The sequence below is a fragment of the Nematostella vectensis genome, chromosome 5, assembly GCF_932526225.1.
Source record: "Nematostella vectensis chromosome 5, jaNemVect1.1, whole genome shotgun sequence".
Classification (NCBI taxonomy): Eukaryota; Metazoa; Cnidaria; class Anthozoa; order Actiniaria; family Edwardsiidae; genus Nematostella; species Nematostella vectensis.
Genome location: NC_064038.1, coordinates 15132530 through 15156025, shown reverse-complemented (window position 1 = coordinate 15156025; position 23496 = coordinate 15132530). Strand labels below are relative to the sequence as shown.

Here is a 23496-nt window from a genome sequence, read left to right as displayed (position 1 = left end):
TGGCATCCACGCTTGGGAACCGAAGATGGGCTCCCCCGACGAAGAGAGAATAGTACTTCTGGGGGTCTAAGCTCTCTGGACCCTTTTGCCGCCGTCCCGGCAGCAAAGGGTCGAACTCGCGCCAGACTTCCTCTGTCCACGCTTTCGCCGGTACGAGCGGCTTAAGCAGCTTGTGTTTGACATCGTCGGGGATGTCCTCGTCCAGGATGTCCTGGACCAGCCCTGCCAGTACGGCGGGCGCCTCTTTGTCACGCATGCTATTGAGAACCTCCTCTATGTAAGCGTCCAAGTTTGGGCACAACTTGTGACACCCAGTCTCTAACTGCCCGTATCACAACCGGCGGGACGAGTGTTTGGGTACACCTTGTGCCAACCAGTCTCTAATCGCCCGTATCGCGGGCCGCGGTGTCAGACAGGACGAGCGTTTGGGTATGCCTTGTGCCACCCAGTCTCTAATTGCCCGTACCGCGGGCTGCGATGTCAGACAGGACGAGTGCGAACCATCCCCGAGCGCGCCTCTCGACGCCACGCATCCTCTGCCCTTCACGATTCGCTCCGCAGGGGCGGCACAACCGCGTCTCCGACTGAGTCCCTATGCCGCAGATCCTGCACGGCACGGGGAGGGGGCTGCCCTTACGGAGCCTTTGGAGGTGCACCTTGCAGTAGGTGTCCATGCACCTCTGGCCGCACGTGTTTGCGTGGCCCACCTTTAGCCACCAACAATAATCTTTTCTGCACTTCATTCTTCGAACGCTCGGTATACCACAGGACAGAGGGAGGTCTAATTGCAAGTCCTTGGGTGTTTGAACTGCATTATTGGAAAAATATAGCCATGATACTTCATAACAGCTTTATTCATTAGAGTGCGTGTCAGAAATTTCTTAAAAACGTATGTCATGAAGTACCAAGCTCAATTATCCAAGATGGCGGCTCGACTCAAACACGAAATTAGATCTGAAATGCTTGGCTGGAAACTTTCAGTAACAACCGAGGGGAAAGAGGAGGATGCCTTTGTAGGTGGTGTTTTTAAAGAGTTCGATCGCCTCTCTGAAACTGTATTTCGGAAACAGGAGGCTTCTGTGGCAAACAAGGACTGCCATAAAGGGTGGGTGGGTGGGTGGGTAGGTAGGTAGGTAGGTGTTTTGTTTTGTTTTGCTACTTGCCTTGGGTTTTCTTAGTTGTTGCACTGAAAAGCCATGTCATATTCACTAGCGGTTAGTAAGGTACTCGACGACCATTCATTATCACGTGTTGTGCTTGCAAACATCACGAGTAGCCCTCGTCAGGAAACCTTTTGAAGGCATATAATGTGTTAACATCTAAAACCAAAAAGTTTAATACTTTATTCACCAAATTCAATAGAAAATATCGCATTGGCTTCCCCAAATCAAGCAATAAAATAGGTGCTTTTCCACACTCGGTACTTTGTTAGGATGAAAAAATGGCGGCCGACAGGGATTGAAGAAGAGTAAACATGGGTGAAGATGTACAAAGTTTATTTTAGGTCCTCTAATGCTATTTTATTTTTACATCAAATACATTGCTTAGTGTATATTGTACACATAAGCATTGTGTCGGCATGCGATCAAATACTGTTAATTGTACAATTCTATTCATAACTCATAGTTCCTGAGATTTCTACATTCAAAAATCTCATGGTCAGGAATGCTTTTGATTCAATTTAGAGCCACCACACAGAGTATGGTCTGTCAGCATTGCCTCCTTCAGCCTGTGACCTGGTTGCAGGTATTGCACTTTTTTATGTACACAAACGTTGTTAAGAAAGGTTATCCATTTTCAAGGATCTAGCGCTTTCTTTTCGAACTTGAAAAAAAACAAAACTTTTGAGCATTTAGAGAGCCTGTATAAAGACCAATGGGTGTCTAGTGAGCAAAAGGGCTGGTCCTTTTTATCTAAGCTACATTAGAGAAACCCCAATATCAAGTCTCGTTCCCTCAATTTAATTATCTGGATCATGGTCATAAAAATGTTAGACAAAATAAAGGCTATCATAAAATACATTCCTTCTTTTCCCACCTTTTAAATCTGATTTTTTATAAGCAATGGCAGTTGTCAAAGAATGGTGGATTACTATACATAGAATAACTTATTTTGTGATATTCAACTTTTATCCCACAACAACCCCTTCATCTAGAGGTATACTAACTAACTGTTTTCCTTCCTCGTCGCTTGACAAAATTCCTCAAACTTTTCACAAGTCCTTTCTTCTCTTCTTGAAAATGTCCTGTAAGTCTTTGTTTTTCCTTTTTACGGATCTCTCGTACAAGTCCATGAAATGCATCGTCAACAAAATGCCTCTGGCAAGCTGAGGTCTCAAAAAATGGACAGTCAAATCTGTGGGCAAGTTCTTGCCCCTCTTGTGTGGTGACCTCTCGCTTTCCCTCCAAGTCATCCTTGTTGCCAACAAGCACAATGGGAATATCATCTGTACGACGAACCCTCTCTATTTGATCCTTGTACTGTGCAGCAAGATTAAAGCTGCTTCGGTCAGTAATGGAATAAATAATAATGAAGCCTTCTCCATTGCGCATGTACTGTTCCCTCATGGCCGTGAACTCTTGCTACAAAAATATGCAAAAACAATGTTGAACTTTACACCTTAAAGTGTTTTTTTTATATTATGATTGACAACATTAACAATGTTGGCAAGAAATATACTATTATTTTGTTTCCTATTGACAATGAATGTGAGATGTCAAGGTCATCATGTTTTATTTTCAACACACTTCTTCCCTACTCAACTTTTCCTTTTGCTCACAACTGTTGTCTTGTTTCCTATTGGGAATGCAAAAAAGCCCTTTCGATGAAGAATGCCAAAAAATATTCCCACTCTCCTTTTTCTCTTTCTTTCTTTTTCTTAAATTTGTCCATCCTCAAAACAAGAAACCTGGAACCCCAGAATAAATGTAGTGCCCAAATGGGATATGATACCCCTAAATGCCCCACCCCTGTCTTACAGGGTACAAAGTGAGTGCTAACCTGGCCCGCTGTGTCCAGAATGTCAAGAAGGGCTGGTTCATTGTCAAGGACCACCTGGTGTTGGTAAGCATCCTCTGCAAATATATCAAGGCTGTTAGGGTCTATAACAAATATAAGGTCTAACCACTCACAGATACAAGACAGACTAAACACTGGCCAAAAACCAGGGTTTTGAATGAGTTAGGATGCCAGAAAATGGGATAGTTAAGTATTCCTTGCTCTGATATCAAATACCCCTCAAACACCCTACCCTCCTTGGGTCCAAGCCTCTCTATGTTACTATGGTTAGACCATGTTTCAGTGCATAAAGTCTTCCATATGCTACATGCCTGGTATGGTAATATCTACTCACCGATAGTTGGGTCATGGTAGTCAAGAAACTGGTGTGAAATCAGCTGAACGATCAAAGCTGGAAGTATAACAAAATATTTCAATCACTCTACGATACTGAATACCATGATAGTAGCAAGGTGAATACCAAGCCATTGGACTTATTTTCTAATTGAACTATTTTTTTTGTTACGCTTGATTTAGTAGCTAAAGAGATTATAGTTGACAGACCATGAAACAAACAATTAATCATTGAATCCCAATGAACCACCTAGCGTGATAAAAAATACCTACATCTCCAAAACAGAATATTTTAGAAGTTTTTTTTTAGATTATGTATGTTCTCAAATAGACCCGAAGATAGACCAAAGACCAAAGTCTATATTTAGTCACGCTTTATTGAGTTTCGCGCTATAGGAAGTCTAGGAAGGTAAGTTAAAATTATCAAAATTTGATCAAAGTAAAAACAAATGTGTAAATGCAATTAGGCGAATATAGCCTCTGTGGAGAGAGAGGTTATAACCCTTAAACAGAGAAACGCATTTCGTTCAGTTTGGTTCGTGGAGAGATAAAAATTATCTGATTATATATTCATTTCTAGGTGTTTTTTTACGGGTGAATAGTACTTGACAATGCGACAGGCGAAGTTTGTTGTGCTGTTACAAAGTTCCTACGTCACTGGCAAATTAGGTAAACACAAATTGCGGAAAAAACAACATCAGAAACTTATTCTGCGAAAACAAAAAAAAATCATGCAAGAAATCTGAATAGGTTAAAGTCTACAGTTCCTGTTTTTTTTTTATTATTATTATTATTATTATAATCTTTCTTGAAGGGGTCCTTGCACTAAAAAATAGTTCTGACGCGGGAGAGATTGTTTGTGCGAGGGAATGCGTTTAGCGGCACAATCCAAATGATTTGTCTAGCGAATGAAGATGTACCATACTTAAATATTATAAATATTAATATCTCCCTTGAGTTGAAAAACAAAATATAGAATTTCTGAAGTCGGATTTTGACAATGGTGTCCCTGATACCACAAAATAAGAAAAGAAATCAAATGACCCGTACATATTAAATGTCGTCTGTGACCCTGGGAATCGAATCACTGCGAATTCTAGAACTCTTAATCCAAGTAAATAAATCTAAGAGAGGCATATTTCAAGGCATCTTAAATCGTCAGTATCCAATCCAACTTCCGAAAACTATAAATATAGGTCGCAGCCTTGTTTCAGATAGGACATCCGGGGACAACGATCGCAATGAGTGTGTTTTGTGTAGAGTTGTACCTGATTTCCCAACGCCACCTTCGCCAAGAAGAACCAGCTTGTAAACACGCAAGTTGCCGTGAAAAGAGGCTTCGGGCGGATGCATTATTCCTTGCAATCGCATGAGTATGGGCCAGCTCTCTTTCGAGCAGATATTCAATCGGCTTAGACACAATCTGAAACGATCTATTAGAGCCAAAAACTTGTGAACCACTGTACCATGCAAAGCCTTATATGCCATGCGTGAGTGACGTCCCAAAAATAGACATGTCAATCAAATAGAAAAAGAATTCAATCAAAGAACGTGTGATCTGATTAGCTCTTGGTATCAATTTGACCAATAAGATTGTACTTTCTTTTAGGTTTTGAGTATTTCAAGACAAATGGTATCGTTCGTTTCCGTATCCTGTTTAGCAAGAGTAATCACGTAGATCAAAGTAAAAGACTTTGAACTGGCTTTTGACGAAAGAAATACCATCTATGGAGTTTATATTCTATCGAACACGGACGGCACAAAAAAGGCAAAGAATAGGATCCTTTGTTTTTAATATTTTTTGTATTGTTTTCGTAATTCGTGCACCAAAGCGAAGATACCTCAGAGCTAACCTGACCCCATCAAAACAACTAAGGGGAACCTCAAAGACCTACTCGAGTTCTTACACGATCTTATTGATCGTGTAGAAATGTTTACACTCTAACGTCACTTTCTGCACGTTGCACAAACAAAGAACCGAGTTGTTTTTCATTCAGTTGCAACTTTCGATTTCCGGTTATAGGGAAAGCCTTAAATGTATTTTTATGTAGTTTTATGTGTGTCCAATTTCGGGTATTTAGATTATGGATTAACAGGAAATAGATTTGCGAACTGTCTGTATCAAGTGTAATTCATGCCGTAGTCTCGCTCGTCCTGTAACTTGTTGTAAATAGTCTTTTTACATCTTCTATTATCTGTTGTAATTATGTAGTTTTTTAAAGGGTCCGCAGTAAATGGCCATGCTGTTGCGGCTATCCCGCCTATTGTGGCGAAGCTAATAAAATAAATAAAAGCTAGCTAGCCAAAAGATAATAACACCTCAGGGAAACATACCCCTCCGTGCCTCACCAGACCCTCCATAACTAACGCACATACAGCTTTGGTTGAAGTTAGCAATATGAAAAATAATCCTTTTTCTTGGCACATTTTCTTTTGTTGATTTATTATTTTTGTACATTTTGCCCGTCTCGTTCTGCCTGGTGGCATGGAGTCAATCAAATCTAGTGCACATGACTCCGCGACACATGGATGTCGAGTTAGAACGTTGTATTCGGTCTCAGCTAAACCCTGTGACCTATAGTGCATGTATAAGCTTTAAAGTATCATGTTTCCGAGACTTGTTACAACGAGTCCCGGGCCGTTAGGTCTTCCTGTTTGTGAAGGGGTTCCACGTGCAAACCGCACAAAGCGGAACATTGATGGTAACTTCTATCTCGTCCACAGGCTTCTTTTGATCAGCTCCACTTATTCGCATTCAAAATGTCGGCCTTGTAGCGGGAAATCAAAGGCTGACGTCATATAAAGATGGCCGCGCAGCCTAGAGATGAACCTACATCGGCGGTACCTCAGGGGCGGATCTAGCTTTTTGATGCTCAGTGACAAAAAGGGAGGGCGAAACTTGTTTATGTTACATATGGCTTTCTGGCAGCCCAAAGGGGGGTTTCCCCCTAAACCCTCCCCCCCCCCCCCCCCCCCCCCTAGATCCGCTACTGTGCCCAGTAGTTTATGCAGAGGTCATGAAATGCGCCGGAGACCAGAGAGGTTTCCAGGCCAAAGGTCGTTCATATGGGGGAAGGGGTTTTGTTTTTGTGTAGGCAACCAATACGTATCACCCAGGGGCCGTTTTTTTTAGAAAGCAGGTTAGATCTAACTTAGGAACAAATACGGCTATCTTGACATTTTATTGGACAAAAAGGGCATCCATCCCTGGGTTAGCGTTAAACTGCCTTCTAGGAATCAGGCCCTGTGCCGTAGAAGAGGGTGGGGCTTTGGGGACCGTGACCCCCACCCCCCTCCCCCCCCCCCCCCCCCCCCCCCCATAGACGTGGAGCAAGCGAAAAAATGAGTGAAGCGTCCTTCCAGATGGAAGGTATATTATGTCCTAATAAGGAATTGACCGTGCGAACTTGGATGTTTATCTGTATCGTATCCCCCACCCCCTCCTAGGGACAAGTCGGTCATAATAGTAATTCAGCAGTAGGAAGAAACCACCAGACAGTCTCTATCTGCTGGTGTGCATCGGACCTTCTGGTCTGCGTCGACAGTTGATTAATATTAATAAATCATGTAAAAGAAAAAGTCGGCAACAACGCAGATTTATGTTTTTTTAAAACGATATTTCGGCAGGCCAATACCTGCCTTCTTCAGGTTATAATTTTAAAAAACAGAATTATCTTGCTGATCACGGCTGCACTTACTTGACGGCCGAGGGCCAATTAGGTTGATCGGCATGCATCTAGTACGACTCAACTTTTTTTTTACTCGCGATCGGCATTAACACAGTGCGCATATGTAGTTTCTCAAGAGAAAGAGTGGGACTGGGAACAAGTTTTTCCCAGACTTCCCGTTCCGGCCTTTTCCCACCCCTTCCTTCGTCCTCAGTCCCCTTCCCTTGTCCTCAGCCCCCTTCCCTCGTCCTCAGGCCTCCTTCCCTCGTCCTCAGTCCCCCTCCCCTCCTAAAAAAGTAATAATAATAGTAACAAAATAATATTAGAATAATAACAACAAAAACAGAAATAAACTATAATGCGAGATCAGTTTTACATTTAAATTATACATTATAAGATAGGTTGGTTGGTTAGGTTGAGGTTAGCATGTTCGGTCTGTAAAATGACAATTCTTAGCATTGCTTTTTTTGCGAAAAGTCTAAAAATTATGCTAGTTTTGAGAGATTTATGCCAGAAATTATGCTAGCATAATCGACTCGTCCCTACCCCCAACCCTATATTTTAAGTTCCAGAGGGGATGAACCACAAAGGTATTTCGACTTTTTGCCTTTTTTTAATCATTATAAATTATAAATAGGTAATTAAGGAAAGGGAAAAAAACGTCCGGGCATCCTTTCCTCCTTTCTTTTCTTTCCGATTTCTTATCGACGGACTTGGAGTTGAATGCGCAAATGTTGGGGGAATGGGATTACGTTGGATCGAGGAATTAATCTCTGATATACAATTATTTTAGCCTCCTTCGCAGAATTGTCTGAATCTTAGAAAACCCGAGAGAAGAGTAAATAGGAATCAACACGCGGGATTCCTGTGGTGCACGATTCCCTTTTCCCTGCGCTCCTTGTGCGGTGCGCCTAGCTAAAGGATGCCCTAATAGCGTTGCTTGTTTCTAAAGCGTTGTCTGCGGAGAAGGCTAACATCATCATTATATGAAGAAAACGTTGTGGTTTTAGGGGCCTGATACCCAGGAAACAGTTTCTTTTCAGGGACCTTCTCAACTAACTAAAGATAAACCGTCTTCTCATAGTCAAGTCCCCCCCCCCCCCCCCCCGAATATTTTCCAATGAGCCGTTGTAGCGTGGCTGTGTCTCCACATATTTTCCTAATGTTTCTGTGTCGTGCCCCCCCCCCCCCCCCCCCCCAATATTTCGAGGCCTGCTACATCACTGGAGTACCGAGTAATTGCAGATGATATAGCAACTTGATTTATTCTTCAAAAACGTACGTTGTTTACGTAATACGAAGGAATGTTTCTTAGATTAGAAGTTTATGACGGGAGACATAAGAGACAAGATCGGCCATTTTTTTCCCACATAGTTTCAAATGAGCGGTAACTAAAACTCATTCCACAGGATTACCAACCTCTCAGTCAGTCTCCAGTCAATCCCAGTACTAGCTCGAATATTTTCATAATTGATCACCTCCTGTAATTGTCCTATAACTGTCTTATATCCTAGAATAAAGGTCACTGTAAACTCTCATTGCTTTTTGATGTGTATTTATTCAGAATAAGCGGTATTTCTAACTTTTGAAGTAACGCGGAATCCCTCAACTGCCCAAAAAATACACATCTACACTTGGTGCTATGCTAGGATGACAAAATAGCGCCCGACAAAGGCTATAAGTAAGTGACTGCTGTTTCTTAGTTTTCACATGGAGCTATGGCTGCGGGAGTCGTGTATTCAGTAAAGGTTTAGATGCCCAAAAGTGTCTGATTGATACACAGACAGTATTCAAATTAATAAAATTCCTTAGAAAAAGCACCTCAGAGAAAGACCTGAGCAAATATTGATGGTTTGTGTCAATTGCTTTTTTTAATAAATGATTTTAAGGATATATGGCAATGTTAATTTAGAATTGCTTACTTTTCCCATCGTTTCTTTTTAATCTTTTCTCCTATCTACTGTGTCATATGTTGTTGTGGAGCAAAGGAAACGAGCGATACAGAAAGCTCTGCGCAGGAGGTTACGTATATCAGGCGTCATTTTTATTTTATTTTATCTTTTTTTTGCTGTTATTTACATATGTTGCTTCTAATTGCAAATCCTCTTTACCCTACTTTTATAACAATTTGTACTTATAGGGTAAGTAGTACTTGAATCATTTACTGTTCCCTTCAGTCTTAATCATTATTCGCTTATAGGAGCGTTTTATTTCTCGAAAGTGCGCTAACCTAGCATGAGGAGTGGCATGAGCCTGATGAAGATTCAATTTAAAGAAAAATCCCAACATAATCTCATGTTTTGTTTAACTTAGAAAGAAAACAACGCTAAGGAAGATGGCATTAAAAAAAGATGACCACAAAATGTTATAATCACCATTTTTAATTGACGGCGTTATTATAAGCGGCGAGCCTGTTAGCACAAACACCTTTCTTGATTTCAATAAATGATTTTCTCGATTTGCAGAGGAAGCAATATCTGCTTATCTGGACAGCGCTTCATCTTTGAATCTTGACGTGTTCTTTTTTTAAGTTCATTTTCCAGTGTTTTTGAGTCCAACATCTACGAACACTAACTAAACGAACCTCGTGGCAGCTGTAGTGCCAAGACCTACACCCGGCGATAAGTTGAGACTTGAGTTCGCCAACCGTGATCAAGCAACGATCATGCAAGAGACCATCGCCTCGGCGATCATCTCCACCATCGCCGTCATTGGAAACGTTCTCGTACTTGCCGCCGTCTACCGTAATCCAAACTTACGGAAGACTCCGTTTCTCCATGTCTCCGCACTGGCAGCTGGCGACGTCTGCTTGAACCGCCTTGTACCTTGGCGTACAGCCTCGCTACTGGAGAGAAGGGGATTGGAGATGCTCTATGTTCCGTGGTAGCTCTTCTCGGATACATCTCTGGGAACTATACTTACCTCATCATATGTCTCATGGCCGTTCAAAGGTACTGTAAGCTGATGAATGTTTCACACTACAGGCGTCTATTCACTGATACCAACGTAAAGATCTCCATCGCCTTATCATGGATACTGACAATTCTTTTCTACGGAGTTGGAGTTTTCACGAACGATGTAGACTTTCATCCGGGTTTTGCCTGTTGCTTGGTCGTATCGTTAAACGTAAATGCGGTTTATCCATGCATAGTGGTTATTCTTATCGGTCTTCCAGTGTTCGTGTCTTATTTCTGCTACTTCAAAATCTGGGGGTACCTTGTGCGGCACAAATCACAAATGGCGTGGTCGGCTGTTAACGCCGCAGAGGTCAAGACCTCGTATATTCTCATATTAGTAATGAACAGTTCTTCTATTTGTCTAGCGCCTTTTATTGCTATAAACTTTATTGAATATCTCTCTGGGTCAATGGAGAACATACCAAGGCAAGCTTATTTAGCTTCTACAAACTTAGGTGGGGTTTCAAGCTTGGTGAACCCAATAATATTTGCAGTAATGTCTCCACATTTCAAGCAAGAGTTCGTTCGCATGTTTGGCTGCAGTAGACGTCGTCCAAAGAATGAGGTTATCCCAGAAGTGGCTTCAAACAAAACGGCAGAGTAAACCAAAAAATAGACCGCATGGAAGTACAAAATGTGCACTACAGAAAACTCACCATTTTTTTTTATTTCATATAACCCATTTGAACCATTATTGTTTTATTAGGAATAAAACGTTTTAGCGATAAATCTAAAGGTGAAATATTTAATTCCGTCTAACAAGAAAAAAAGGCGCTAATGCTCATATCTATAATTGATAGATGGCACCGTGACAACTTTTAATGGCAAAACGAAGCAATTTCCAAATCAAATATTAATAGTCACATTATGACTTCTGATAATTATCTTAGAGGAATAATAGTGCGATAATCATATACTATAGCTGTGACTTTTTTAAGGCCCTGGAAACAAATAACAACTTTATATGTGCTCATCACTTAGCAGCTTAAATAGCTTCCCAGTCACGTACTTTTCTGTTTGCCGAATGTCTCCATGTTTGACAGCAACAATTGTATTTTCTAGAAAATATATCTCATGCTCTCGAATTCCAAAGAATCTCTTATTCGCAAAGCTTTTGCTTTATTTTCGAATGGATTTGAAAATAAAATTTCAAAGCTTGTTTTAGATGGTACTCATTTGAATATTTCATTTATAAAATTTGTCTTTAATAAAAAACAAGATGCTGCTGACAAGCGTTGTTTAACGAATGAAATAATTTGATTATGCTCTTTGCATCGTGGTTTACCATGCTTGTTTAGATTGATCGTGCAATGAGTAGTGCAATGAGAGAAATCGTGTAGTCAACCCGTGGTTTAAGCTATGTGATCGGAAATACTATCTTATATAGCAATGTAGTATAATATTCAAGTGGAGCTGTTACCATGTATCGTGTCTCAGGTTTATATCATTTTATATAAATGGTAAATTATCCACGGTTCTATATACTTTATTCTATCAAAGGGATCCCATCAATGTAAATGTTTATTATTTCATATATTTACACAATTTGAATTGTAACACCCCTTTATGGTAAGAGCGGTACCGAATAAAGCATTTTTCTGTGTAAGTCTGTAGCGGTAGTGTGGACGTCCGTAATTTTATTTTAGTAAAAAATGTAAAAACCGTGTCTCTTCTTTTCGTATACAATGACAAATAAAGTATACAACTTTTGTTCTTACAGTCCCCTTTATCAAGGCTTGATCCGCTCCTGAATCCGGTATAGATACGTTTCAAAATTTAGCCAACAGAGAGCGCGTCGCACAACAACAAAGCCGCGAATTAAGAGAGGACTTAGTATTTCATCGCTGTCTGATTTGATGCGATAGTGGAGACTGCATCAAAGCCGTCTGTATTAGAGGACTACCACGTGCTCCAGAGTGCTCCAAAGCTGTCCTGAATTGGAGGGATACTTGTACTGCAGTGCATAGTCAACTATACTGGGAGAAGGTGTGGTTGTACTCAACCTTTTTCTACCCTCGGCATAGCACCTCATGGCGGTTCATAGTAAACAGATGGCGTGAAAGGGTCTGTCTAACACCATGAACATATGCAAGTCAACCATGCTGCATATCCCATATCTTGTTGTTTAGTACGTTGGTCCCTCGTCATTATCATCATCATCACCATATCCAACATCGTCATCATCATCAAAGTGTGAGACAAGGTAGTCATTTTCCTGATAGGTAAACAATAATCACGAGAGTTTTTTTTCCACTACCACAACATGCAAGCACTGGATGTCAGCAATACATGCAGCAATAAAACAACCACCTTCACCTATAACAACATCAGCACTGCCAATGAAATCGAAATCACCATTACAAACCATCATCACCAACATCGCTATCACCATCACTATTATCATCACTTGGACTTTTACCGTAAATATTACTATAAATATCACCATCCCTATTATCATCACTTGGACTTTTACCGTAAATATTACTATAAATATCACCATCCCTATTATCATCACTTGGACTTTTACCGTAAATATTACTATAAATATCACCATCCCTATTATCATCACTTGGACTTTTGCCGTAAATATTACTATAAATATCACCATCCCTATTATCATCACTTGGACTTTTACCGTAAATATTACTATAAATATCACCATCCCTATTATCATCACTTGGACTTTTACCGTAAATATTACTATAAATATCACCATCCCTATTATCATCACTTGGACTTTTACCGTAAATATTACTATAAATATCACCATCCCTATTATCATCACTTGGACTTTTACCGTAAATATTACTATAAATATCAACATCACCATCAGTACTATATCTCCATGACCGTTAACATCATATCACCAACTTAATTTCCAATCATAATCTCCATGAGCATAGTCATAGTATTCTTGACTTTCACCCACGTGACACCGCACTTGACAACGGTTGCTATCCGCCATTACTGTGCCCCTCAAGCGTAAACAAACAGAGATATATAGTACTTTTACTCAATATGGTTCATTGTATAGTGGTTGGATGTGCTTCTAAAAGCGGAAAAAGTCGTGTTAGCTTTCATACAATACCCAAGATTGTATCAAATCAAGGAGAAGAGCACGAAGAACTCACTAGAGAGAGAAGAAGGCGCTGGATTTCAGCAATAAGTCGAGGCGATACAGAGACGAAGAGAATCCTCGACAGTGAACGAGTATGTGGGTTACATTTTGTGACTGGAAAAGCTGCAGCCTCTTGGGATAGATATCACATCGACTGGGTGCCAACTCTAAACCTTGGAAAGCCACAAGCGAAGCAGCCTACAGTCGATAAACAAAAAGAAGAAGCGAGTTTGAAGGCTGAAAGGGCCAAGGAGCGCAGGAAGAGAAGCATCGAGCGTCAACAAATCGAAGCAGCTAAGAAGAGAAAAGAGCTGGAACAAACTGGTCTGACTGTGCAAAACATAGATTTTGCTATTGCTAGCACATCTACTGAAGATGTTTCAGGCCTAGACGCTCATTCTGACGAAGCTTGTGGCAGTACAAGTTATGAATATTTTGACGGCGACGAGACAGAGAAGGGAATTCAAACAGTCGTCCACGAAATGATTGATCGTTCCACTTCAACGGAGGACTTTGAAGTAGTTTCTGAAGGCAGGAGAAATAGAGGAATGCAGACTCAAGAATTCAATTATTTGTTTAAGAACTCTGTATATCAAGCTCCAGATAAAGACTTCTTCCAATCTCCAGATAAAGTTCGTTTTTACACTGGATTGTCTTCGTTTGATATACTAATGGTAGTGTTTGAACATGTAAGCCCGTACGTATCACGACGATCAGATTTAACCAGCTTGAACAGCTTTCAAGAATTTATCATTGTTTTGATGAAGTTACGGTTAAATGTACCATTTCAAGACTTCGCATACCGTTTTGAGGTGTCCTTAACAAGTGTGTCAAGGATATTCACCTCATGGATACATGCAATGGACTCGAGGCTGTCTTGCTTCATTCATTGGCCTGCAAGGGAACAGCTGTGGAAAACTATGCCAATGTGTTTTCAGTACACCTTTGGTCGTAAGGTTACTGTAATAATTGATTGTTTCGAAGTTTTTATTGAGAAACCAACAAACCTTATGGCCAGAGCTCAGACCTTTTCTTCATATAAGAACCACAACACTGTTAAGATTTTGATTGGAATCACACCCCAAGGCACTATCTCATTTGTTTCTGAGGCTTGGGGAGGAAGAACATCAGATAAATTTCTGACTGAGAACTGTGGAATCCTAGAAAAATTGATACCAGGAGATACTATAATGGCAGATAGAGGATTTACAATTTCTGAGAGTGTTGGTTTGAAGCAAGGAAAGCTAGTGATTCCTGCATTCACCAAAGGAAAAGCTCAGCTGCACCCAGTAGATGTAGAGCGTTCAAGAGGCATAGCGAATGTGAGGATCCATGTGGAGCGAGTGATAGGTCTACTACGAAGGAAATATACTATATTAGAAGGAACACTCCCCACTAAATTCTTGAGTTGTGACCAGAACGGTCCCACAGAAAACCAGGTACCCATAATAGACCGTATTCCAAGAGTTTGTTCAGCCCTTGTAAATTTTTGCCCATCAATAGTACCATTTGATTAGCTAGTTTAAATGAATTTTTATTGTTTTCTAAGACAATACCCTGGTGGAAATCTTTCCCAGAATCCTAGTAGATATTGGATCTTTAATCATCCTATCAAGATCCTGTGGGACTCTAAGACTTTGGTAAATCCTAATCCTGGACAGAATCCTGTTTGGGATCCCGATAGAATCTTACAGGATCCTGGAAAATATTTTCACAAGGGGAGTGCAAGAATTATGTACTAGACTAAAGATCAACCACTTACCTCTGGCCAAAATACCTAAATCCATTTTTGGACTACTTGATTACTTTCAGCATATACATTGTTGCTATTGTAAATAATTATTGATATTTATTAATAGAGTGGTTTTCATTAACCTATTAATACATTCTGAGGTAATATACCTTAGATCCATTTGTGTTCTTTTATTTGTACAGCTACTCACCATACTTTATATCAAAGGTTAATGTAAATCATTCTAACTAAAGCAATAGCACTGAAACTGTGAAACAAGGACTAACTAAAAAGTACAAATAGTACTAATTAAGCAATAGAAAACAAAGGATTTTGCTACTATTTGTCTCTATAGTTAATAGTAGACATATTTTAGTTATTTCATGGTTTAAGTGTTATCGCGCTATTGGACAAAATTATTTAGCTGCTTATCAGGTGATCTAAAACAGCAAAGATACATGTTATGTTAACAAAAAGTTTTTTTTGTAAACAAGTGTTAATCATTTAAAAATCTATGATGTAAATGCATGTCTAAGTTGGCAAATAACAAACTCATAGTGACTGGTTTTAAACTAAAAAGCAACAACAAGATTGTTGAATTTTTTAATCAAATATTATTTATATATCTAAAGTCATCTTGCACATTGTCAATATAATATTAAGAACAGGAACAAAATAATTTCAATATTTAGCAAAATTATTTCAAAACATGACAATATTGCTTAAATTCATATCTCTGGTAAATTCTATGGCAAATTATTGTAAATTTTATGTATCATTGTGAATGATTTCACATTATTTTACACCAATGGACATGCAAATATGTTTTGTTAATTACAAAATTCAGTGATTTTTACTGCATTTAGATTGAAAACAATTTAACTGCAAAATAAAAAGGATTAAATATTGCAGAATAGTGCTAATTAAGGATAGTAAACAACAGATCGCACTATTTAGTATTACTAGACAGGTTTTGTGGATAGCTCAATGGCTGCATTGTTTGCACTCTAATTACAAAATTTATCAAGAAATTAGAAGGATGGAAACATGCTAATTGTCTCATCTTTGAGACATGATAATAAGTGTGAGCGCATTTTGGGAATGTCAAAAGTAAAGTGACTTGGATTAGTAGCAAAAGCTAAACATATGGCAAATGCAATAGAAAAAACCCCACAGTCACTACCATTGCTCTGTTGCTGGACGGGTACAAAATCTAAACTAATCAAACTTCCACCTAGGAGGTCATTGGTGTGTTCCTCTATTTCTTGACTTATAACATCATGATATAAACTATCATACAGGTGAACATATCCAGGTGGACAGCCCAGTGAGCTAACACAGACCCAGTGATCACTTCCAGTGTGTAGAATCTGAATAAATTCACTAGACACTACATCAAAGTTTCTGACTCTTCCAAAAGTTGGTCGTTGTAAGCCCTCAATTGCTAGGTTAACTTCTTTTATCAGGACTTGAGCATATTGGATAATGTCACTAGTAAGCCATCCAGCAGGATCACTAATGAATCTTCACTATCATTATCATCATCATCTGATAAGTTTGATGTTGTTGCAGGTGATTTAGGATTTGTAATAGGTGTTGTAGAAGTAGAAGTGGTAGGTTTATCACAAGGCATTGTGTTGCCCTTTTTTCCTCGGCAGATATTACATAGCCATGTTGTCTTGGAATTGTTAGGCATTCTTTTCAACCCCAAGCATTTCAGATGGAAGAAATTTCCATTGCTGCAGTTTACATTGTGGCACTCAATGAGTCTATCAGTCATGGTTGCCTTTTCATTACAGATACAAATTGTAGTTTTTAACATAGCAGCCTGGTTTACCTGAGATGGTGCAACTTTAGCCTTTGCCCGTTTTTTGAGCTGTGGTAGTTTACAGCAGTGAGGGCAGTACCATTGCTTTGGCATTTTCACATTATGTAAAGAAAGGCATTTAGTATGGAATTGTCCATATGGACAGTCAGCATTGGTACAGGATACAATGTCATCATTAGGCTGTCCCCTACAAAAACATATGACATTATCAATGAGTTTGCTTTCAGGTAGATCACACCGTCTGGTGTACCATCTTCCAAGCATTTCTGGAAGAATGCAAATTCTCCAAAATGTTTCGATCTTTTTCATAACACCGCTTGAGTGGGATGGGTCAGGGTTGATTCGATCACATAAAACATGTGAGTTCCCATCAGAATCAATGGCAAAAACAACAAAGTCACAATACTTTCGATCAGGCAATGTAAATAGCTGCTGCTGTACCTGATAGTAATAGTTGTGGGATTTCTTTAACTTTAATACTCCATTCACATTTTCGAGGCAAGAGCTTGCTTTCAGGCTGTATTCGTTGAAGTTACCATTTGTGACGGAAATGGGGCATTTAACTTCCCCGCAGCCCAATCCACAGCAGTCACACGATATTAGAAAATCTGGTGTAGCATGTATAAAAGAAAAGTCTTTGTTTATGAAAAGTCCACATCTTTTAATTTGAAAGTTGGTGTGTAGCGATTTCATGTGGTGTTCATAACTTTTGATAGCTTGTTCCTCGTATTTACAACCATGTTTGGTTGCCTTGTTGTTTATTTTAAATAGATGCGGATAGCAGATAGACTGAATTAGATTTTGAGAAGGCTGTGCAAGATTTCCATGGAACACAGCACCACAGACAGAGGCTCCAATTCTGCCAGCACGATGCCTAAAAAATCCTGGACTTTTAGCTTGAGTGCGCGTGTCCTGTTCGACGATGTCAATCTCTTCGTCTGAAATGTTTATCTTAACTTCTAAACATTTCCGTAAAAGTCCGGGGTATTTCAGATCTAAATTACTTGATTCGTAAAGATCTGTTAAAACTGGAATGTTTCTGCTTTTTGAAATAAATTGATTGGCATATGGGTCGATCAAACTTAATATTGAAGCTTTTGTTTCACACTGATTCAGCTTTTTGTAAAACTCCGACACATCCTCCGCTGAAACGCTAGGGGTCGTGATCTTGTTCGTTGCGTCTCCAACAGTTCGAGATTGAGAATATTCATTAAAAGATTCAATGTTATCGTCAAGTTTTTCTTTTAACTTTTTAGCAGAAGAAAAATCGATTTCTTTTGCCCTAGCATAGGTCACATTACTTACATAAGTTGGAAGGAGCCATGAGCATTTTACTTGCGTACAAGCCAGCTTTCCGTTGATTCGAGTCCAGCATTCGATATAAAATAAGACACTGGCAATGTGTGAACACGATTCCGCTAGTCCTGCCTTACAGCCCAGGCAATGAGCGGAGAAAATTCTTCCATCCTTTCCTGTAATGAGCCAGATATCGACGAGAGGATCATTCATTCGTTGAGAATGGCGAACTTTGGCTACGACTACATACTTGTCAGAAACAATTCTTCCCTTCACGGACGCTACAAACCCAGAAACCACTTGGTTGTATGCTTCAAGACTTTTATAGTTCTTGAACTGGTCGTTAGTATAATGACTTGTTTCCAAAACCAAGAAACTAAACAAGTCCGACTGCTCTATTGGCGGTAAACACTCAGGATTCAGTTCTTCATCGGGAATAGTAGCTGGATCGATGCCGATTTTTTTCAATTTTCTGGATGTAACGATTCTTTATATTACCCTCTAGTGATGTAGCATATTTCGACAATACTGGTAATGACATTTGCGGGTCTAAAAAAGCACTTTTTGACGAGAAAATTAGAAAACACTACAGAAATGACATTACTTTACATACATTTCCTTACTGCTGAGGGGCACAGTAATGGCGGACATGGTAATTGGATATGGCTGTGACGTCACGTGAAAGTTACCTATACACCTTTTTCAATAAACGTTGTCAGTGCAAATGGCGAATGGCAGTTATAAGGCCAATCACTGCTTATGGGTATAATTATTTGTAAGGATAAAATGATAAGTAATAAAATCGCAGAAATTATCCACATTTTCCCTCATTTAGTTGAAAGTTGACGATATTTTTTGATCAAAGAACTGCCATTTGACAATCGCCATTTGCCGTTTGCACTGACAACGTTATTTGAAATAGGCGTATATCCATGGCCACCATCAACAATATCATCATCAACACTATCACTATCATTACAATCATTCCATTATCACAAGTATCACCATATTTACCATCACTATCACTATTAACACTATCACCGTTTTGTACACAAACTATCACTGTACCATACATGCTCGAAGATTCAAAGTACTTTGAGGGCGTGCATACTTTGCAGGAGTCCCAAAGGTCACCCCCATGTAAGAGCTCTTACGGTGGATTTTCGAGCATGCGTACTGTACACAGACCTCTTCCTGCTCTTCCTCATCATATTCTTCCTCCTCCTCCTCTTCGTCGTCATCACTGTTGCCAGCAGCATCTTCTCCAGTGGCTCCTTGTGTGGTGTTGTCTTCTTTATTAACCAATTCCTTGTACACAAGTGATCATTAATGTTGTGAGTGTTGGTGATGAGTGACAATTTTCATGAAAGAAACTTTACATTCTTGGTTTCAAGTTAAAAAATTCTTTGCAATGCAACATAAAGAGAGTAAAGTTGTGAAGTAAGATAAAAAGTGTTGTGGCCATATTGCTTAGCCTTTAACACAAGCAACTAGCTTGAGTCTTATTTTTTTCCTATACAGTAAGCAAAATTTTTATTTCTTTAAAGTATCTTTAAAACTCTCAATTTAGGTCAAATGTTTATAATGTTAAAATTGCTTTATTTGCCTATACAAGGAGTTGCCCAGAAAGGTCATTCATAAAAAAATCCTATAATGTATTTTAAATAATGTCTAATGCACACTATCTTTGGCTGCAAAAAAGGCATAGGCCTCTTAAGCCCCCTTCCCCCTGACCACACCCCTGATGTATATATTTGTAAACATGCATATGCTTCTAAAATGCATATGTCTCATTTGTTGTTTGTTTTCCACTGTTAAATGGAAAAGGCAAGGAAGCAGCTCAAATCTGGCTAAAAGGAATTTTGTGGAAGCTTACAATGAAATCTAGGTTTTTAGAACGCCATTGTGCAACTCAAAGCTACCTAGAGACCTTAACATTGTCAGGGAAAATGCACACTAATATGACACAAAAGCATGCCAATAAATAGAGTCAAGATATGTTGGCTGTCTACGGCATATGCTCACATGTATCCACTCATCACATCTTTAATTTAAACGGAACCTTTGGCTGTTAGATTTTCTAAATTTCACATTCACAATTATTATTACCTCAAGTTGCTCAAGTTTGGCAGAGACGTCATCTGATTTCCGCCGAGATGATACATTTGGCAGTATTCCTACAGATAAACAAAACAAGTTACCACTTATATCCAAATGCATCTATCTTCTTCTGAGGGATGATACCTACCCCTATTCACATGTAAGCGTCGCTTTCTCACTCTTATTTTCAGCTCTGATGGAAAATATCTCCAATCTGTGGCAATTAAAGGGTTAAACTTTAGCACGATTGAAACCATGCCATATCACATCCAAAAGCCTCACTTACATCACAAACCACTTCCCTTCTCTCCCCATTTCTCATCTTATTTATGTCACTAATGTTTGTATGTTAGATGTACCTGGTTCCCAATCAATTGTTGGCTCATCAGGTGGTTTTTCTCTATAGCGATCAGAATATCGTTCAATGTCTGAAACAAATGGGGGTTTCAGTGTGGAAAAAGTGGAGACATACAATCAGATCATCATGCCATTTATAAGCACACTGGTAATGGATACAACCAACCAATTTATATATAAGCCAAAATTCAAACGTCCATGAGCAAATGCATGCAAATGAAAGAGGAAGCAATCATTCATATGCGATAGCTTAAACTTTATTTTTACTTTGTGCAAAATCAGCCTTTTACATCCGAGCTGGGTTAAGTGGCAAAGTCAGAAAAAAGTGCCACAGCATGGTAGCACTGGCATGTCAAAATGTTTTCAAACTTTTTTTTATAATTCTGCTGTTACATCATCAACCAGGGGATGAAAACATTGCAATAAAAGCATCTTTTTTCAACCTGAGTGAATTTCTGAAGCCTGTAGGCTAAACACATTCTTGAGCCTTGTTATGTAATGAGCAGTTCTTTGTTACAGATGTTACATTTGGAACACATTTTTCAATTTTCATAATGTCATATCTTCATTGCATTTGAGTGTTTAAATTATACTTGTGTTTTTTAGTTAAGGCTTTATCAACCTTAGATGCCCATGATAAAAAAATAAGTAAAGCTACATTTTCTGATTTTTAAATGGTAGTTTTGTTAGCGTTACAGATGTTACATCAGAAAAACTGCTTTTTTCAAAAACTTTTTTTTTAATTGAAAACTCTGTGAATCTAAAATCATTTGGATGTTATATTTCTAATAAATCTTATGTTATATGTTTTCTATGTAAGGTTGACTTTCAAGAATGCACCCATAATTCTTGAACTATAAGGAAAACGTTCTGTTACAGACGTTACACGTGTGAAAATGTGAATCTTTAATTAAGTTTTTTGATAATATTGCATTTTATATATCTTTTTCTTTTATCTACTGGTAAATTTCCAGTTTTTATCTATAGATCCAGCTAAATATAATTGTTTTTAAAAACCATAGGGAGCCCAATAAGGCAATTTCCATGCAGTTGATAAAACCAAACTATATGCATGTGTTAAGTAAATTTTAGTTCCAAAATGATTAAGTATCGATCCTCTCTTATTTATCAAACAAACTATATCAGGCTTTTAAGAATTTTTATCTTTTTCTGATTTTATTATAAATTTTCAGGCTAGACATCAAGATTTTTTTTCTAATTACAGATTTTTTTTTGCATCGTTATCTTTTGAAGAAGTTAATCACTTGCTTTTGCTTTTGCATCTCACAACCTGTCTCATAAGAAGTGGCCAAATCACTAAACATTTTATATTTAGCAAATAAATCATAGTAATTTTGTGAACTGCTTTCATGGCATATATTTTGCAATATGTCCTTGACAGATAATTTGGAGAAATTGGAGTGATGTATCAAACAATAAGTATTAAATATTTAGTGTTTTTCTTGTTCAACAAAATTCATGAATGTCTGTAGTGCAACAAGATGTAACATCTTGTGTAATGTCTGTAATGTCATTTTTTTTCTCTTATAAAAGTCCTTTCCCCTTTCTTTTGTTCTTCATATTGCTACTACAGAGAATATGTAGTACCACTAAAAAAGGATCTAAATTCTGTTTGTAGTACAAATAAAACCTTGTTTTGTGAGTAATCACAAGTAACGTCTGTAACAAAACTCAGACCCCCAAATCAAAATTATTTTCTGTGTGTAACTATTTTTTTGTTATACTTTTTTAAAAGAGTTACATGTATGGATGTAAATCATGAATAGAGTCATGGTTTATGATTGTAATGTTGAGTGTTATAGAAAGAATTCCACATAGTGGTCGTGAAGCCTTTTTCCCAAGTCAATAAACCTTTGGCGGTCTAGTTGTTTGGTGCCCCCCCCCCCCCCTGAATGAGGAATGTACATCAGGGGAAAAAATTTGATTTCATAAACACTAGACATAAGAGAGTACAAATGTGAAAAAAAAAAACTATTCAGAAATGTGAGTTCTGAAATTTCCATTTTTTTTGTTTCTCATGTGGAATTGCTCAATGTTTAGTGGTCTCCATATGAGAGCTAAACAGGTGCTTTCCTGATTGGATTTCACAAGTCAAATGGACAAGTTGCCCAGAGTTACCCCAAGTTACCCAAACGTTGATGGGGGCATGTACAGCAGGCTCATAGATACAAGCTGGAAATCAAGCCTATCTTTTGCAAGCATTTGCATTAAATGTGAATTCAGCCTTATTTTTCTGTTTGGAGGTTTTAGTTTAATAGTCTTACATGGCTGAAGGTTTAATATGAAAGAAAATTGAGTACTACTGCCAATGTCAGACGAGATGCCTAAAAAGGAGGGCCCACTAAATGGGCGATTGAAACCCCAACCCCTATGGTCAACATTCAAGGTCGGGACATGGCATAACAGACCTTTATCAGCTATGTCGGGCTTGAGGAAATATGCCGACTCCCGCATACATCCTCTGAACTCTTGCTTAAGTGCAAGTAGATAATCGTCAGCAGTGGAAGATCTCAAGGGAAGAGGCTTCTTTTCTTGTGGCTACGGAATGAGACAAGAAGGATACTTTGAATGACCTTCTATAGTTATGGCCTGATCTGAGGTCTGATCATAACTTAACAATTCGTGAACATTAGATGTTAATTAAATCATGCCATATCTAGGAAATGTACAATTGTACTAGGTCTTGTATTGTTGACATGATCTGCAATTCAGGCCCTACTGCATGCAAAAGTGTTTATTAAACAATTGATTCGTTGACTCAAAACTAAAAGCTATGTCGCACAACTCCATTCGATGCACATTTTACAAATGAAGCAGCAATTTCATACACATTGACCCCTCACCGGGAATAGGGGCGGCGGTTGTACGATAGCTGTGGGAAGGGCTTCTCCTCTTCCGAAGCCAAGGGCTCCGACATCAAAAGTAAAGCCCCTTCCCTTACCTCTCCCTCTTCCGCCACGACCCGCCATCTTGGATCAGACGCAGGACAGAGACTGGGCCGAGAAACACAGGAGGACCAAATACAGCGAAAAAAAATGAGCACATAAAACATACACAGGCAGTAAAAT

The 23496-nt window shown here is 38.8% G+C and overlaps 2 protein-coding genes across 2 annotated transcripts; both read right to left on the bottom strand.

The window, feature by feature from the left end:
* Positions 1 to 1479: 1479 nt before the first annotated feature.
* On the bottom strand, positions 1480 to 4829 carry LOC5507835 (GTP-binding protein Rit2). Its single transcript, XM_032376583.2, has 4 exons — positions 4620 to 4829; positions 3353 to 3409; positions 3001 to 3074; positions 1480 to 2582 (listed from the first exon to the last, which is right to left on the bottom strand). The coding sequence occupies exons 1-4, from the start codon at positions 4720 to 4722 to the stop codon at positions 2163 to 2165; spliced, it is 654 nt and encodes a 217-aa protein (XP_032232474.1). The 5' UTR covers positions 4723 to 4829; the 3' UTR covers positions 1480 to 2162.
* Positions 4830 to 11479: 6650 nt separating this feature from the next.
* Positions 11480 to 23433, bottom strand: LOC5507823 (DNA-directed RNA polymerase III subunit RPC7-like). The gene is made up of 7 exons (XM_032376581.2): positions 23272 to 23433; positions 22837 to 22966; positions 20410 to 20478; positions 20199 to 20264; positions 20060 to 20127; positions 19139 to 19258; positions 11480 to 12191 (listed from the first exon to the last, which is right to left on the bottom strand). The coding sequence occupies exons 1-7, from the start codon at positions 23395 to 23397 to the stop codon at positions 12102 to 12104; spliced, it is 669 nt and encodes a 222-aa protein (XP_032232472.2). The 5' UTR covers positions 23398 to 23433; the 3' UTR covers positions 11480 to 12101.
* Positions 23434 to 23496: the final 63 nt, after the last annotated feature.

Excerpts from the sequence above, each read along its gene's own strand:
- LOC5507835 (XM_032376583.2), bottom strand. The coding sequence starts at position 4,722 with ATGCGATTGCAAGGAATAATGCATCCGCCCGAAGCCTCTTTTCACGGC. Across the intron at positions 3,410-4,619 it reads AGGTGGCGTTGGGAAATCAG|CTTTGATCGTTCAGCTGATT; the intron begins GTACAACTCTAC and ends TTATACTTCCAG. Across the intron at positions 2,583-3,000 it reads TTCTGGACACAGCGGGCCAG|CAAGAGTTCACGGCCATGAG; the intron begins GTTAGCACTCAC and ends ATATTTTTGTAG.
- LOC5507823 (XM_032376581.2), bottom strand. The coding sequence starts at position 23,397 with ATGGCGGGTCGTGGCGGAAGAGGGAGAGGTAAGGGAAGGGGCTTTACT. Across the intron at positions 20,479-22,836 it reads GCCCGACATAGCTGATAAAG|ACATTGAACGATATTCTGAT; the intron begins GTCTGTTATGCC and ends CATTTGTTTCAG. Across the intron at positions 12,192-19,138 it reads ATGAGGAAGAGCAGGAAGAG|GAAAATGACTACCTTGTCTC; the intron begins GTCTGTGTACAG and ends TTTACCTATCAG.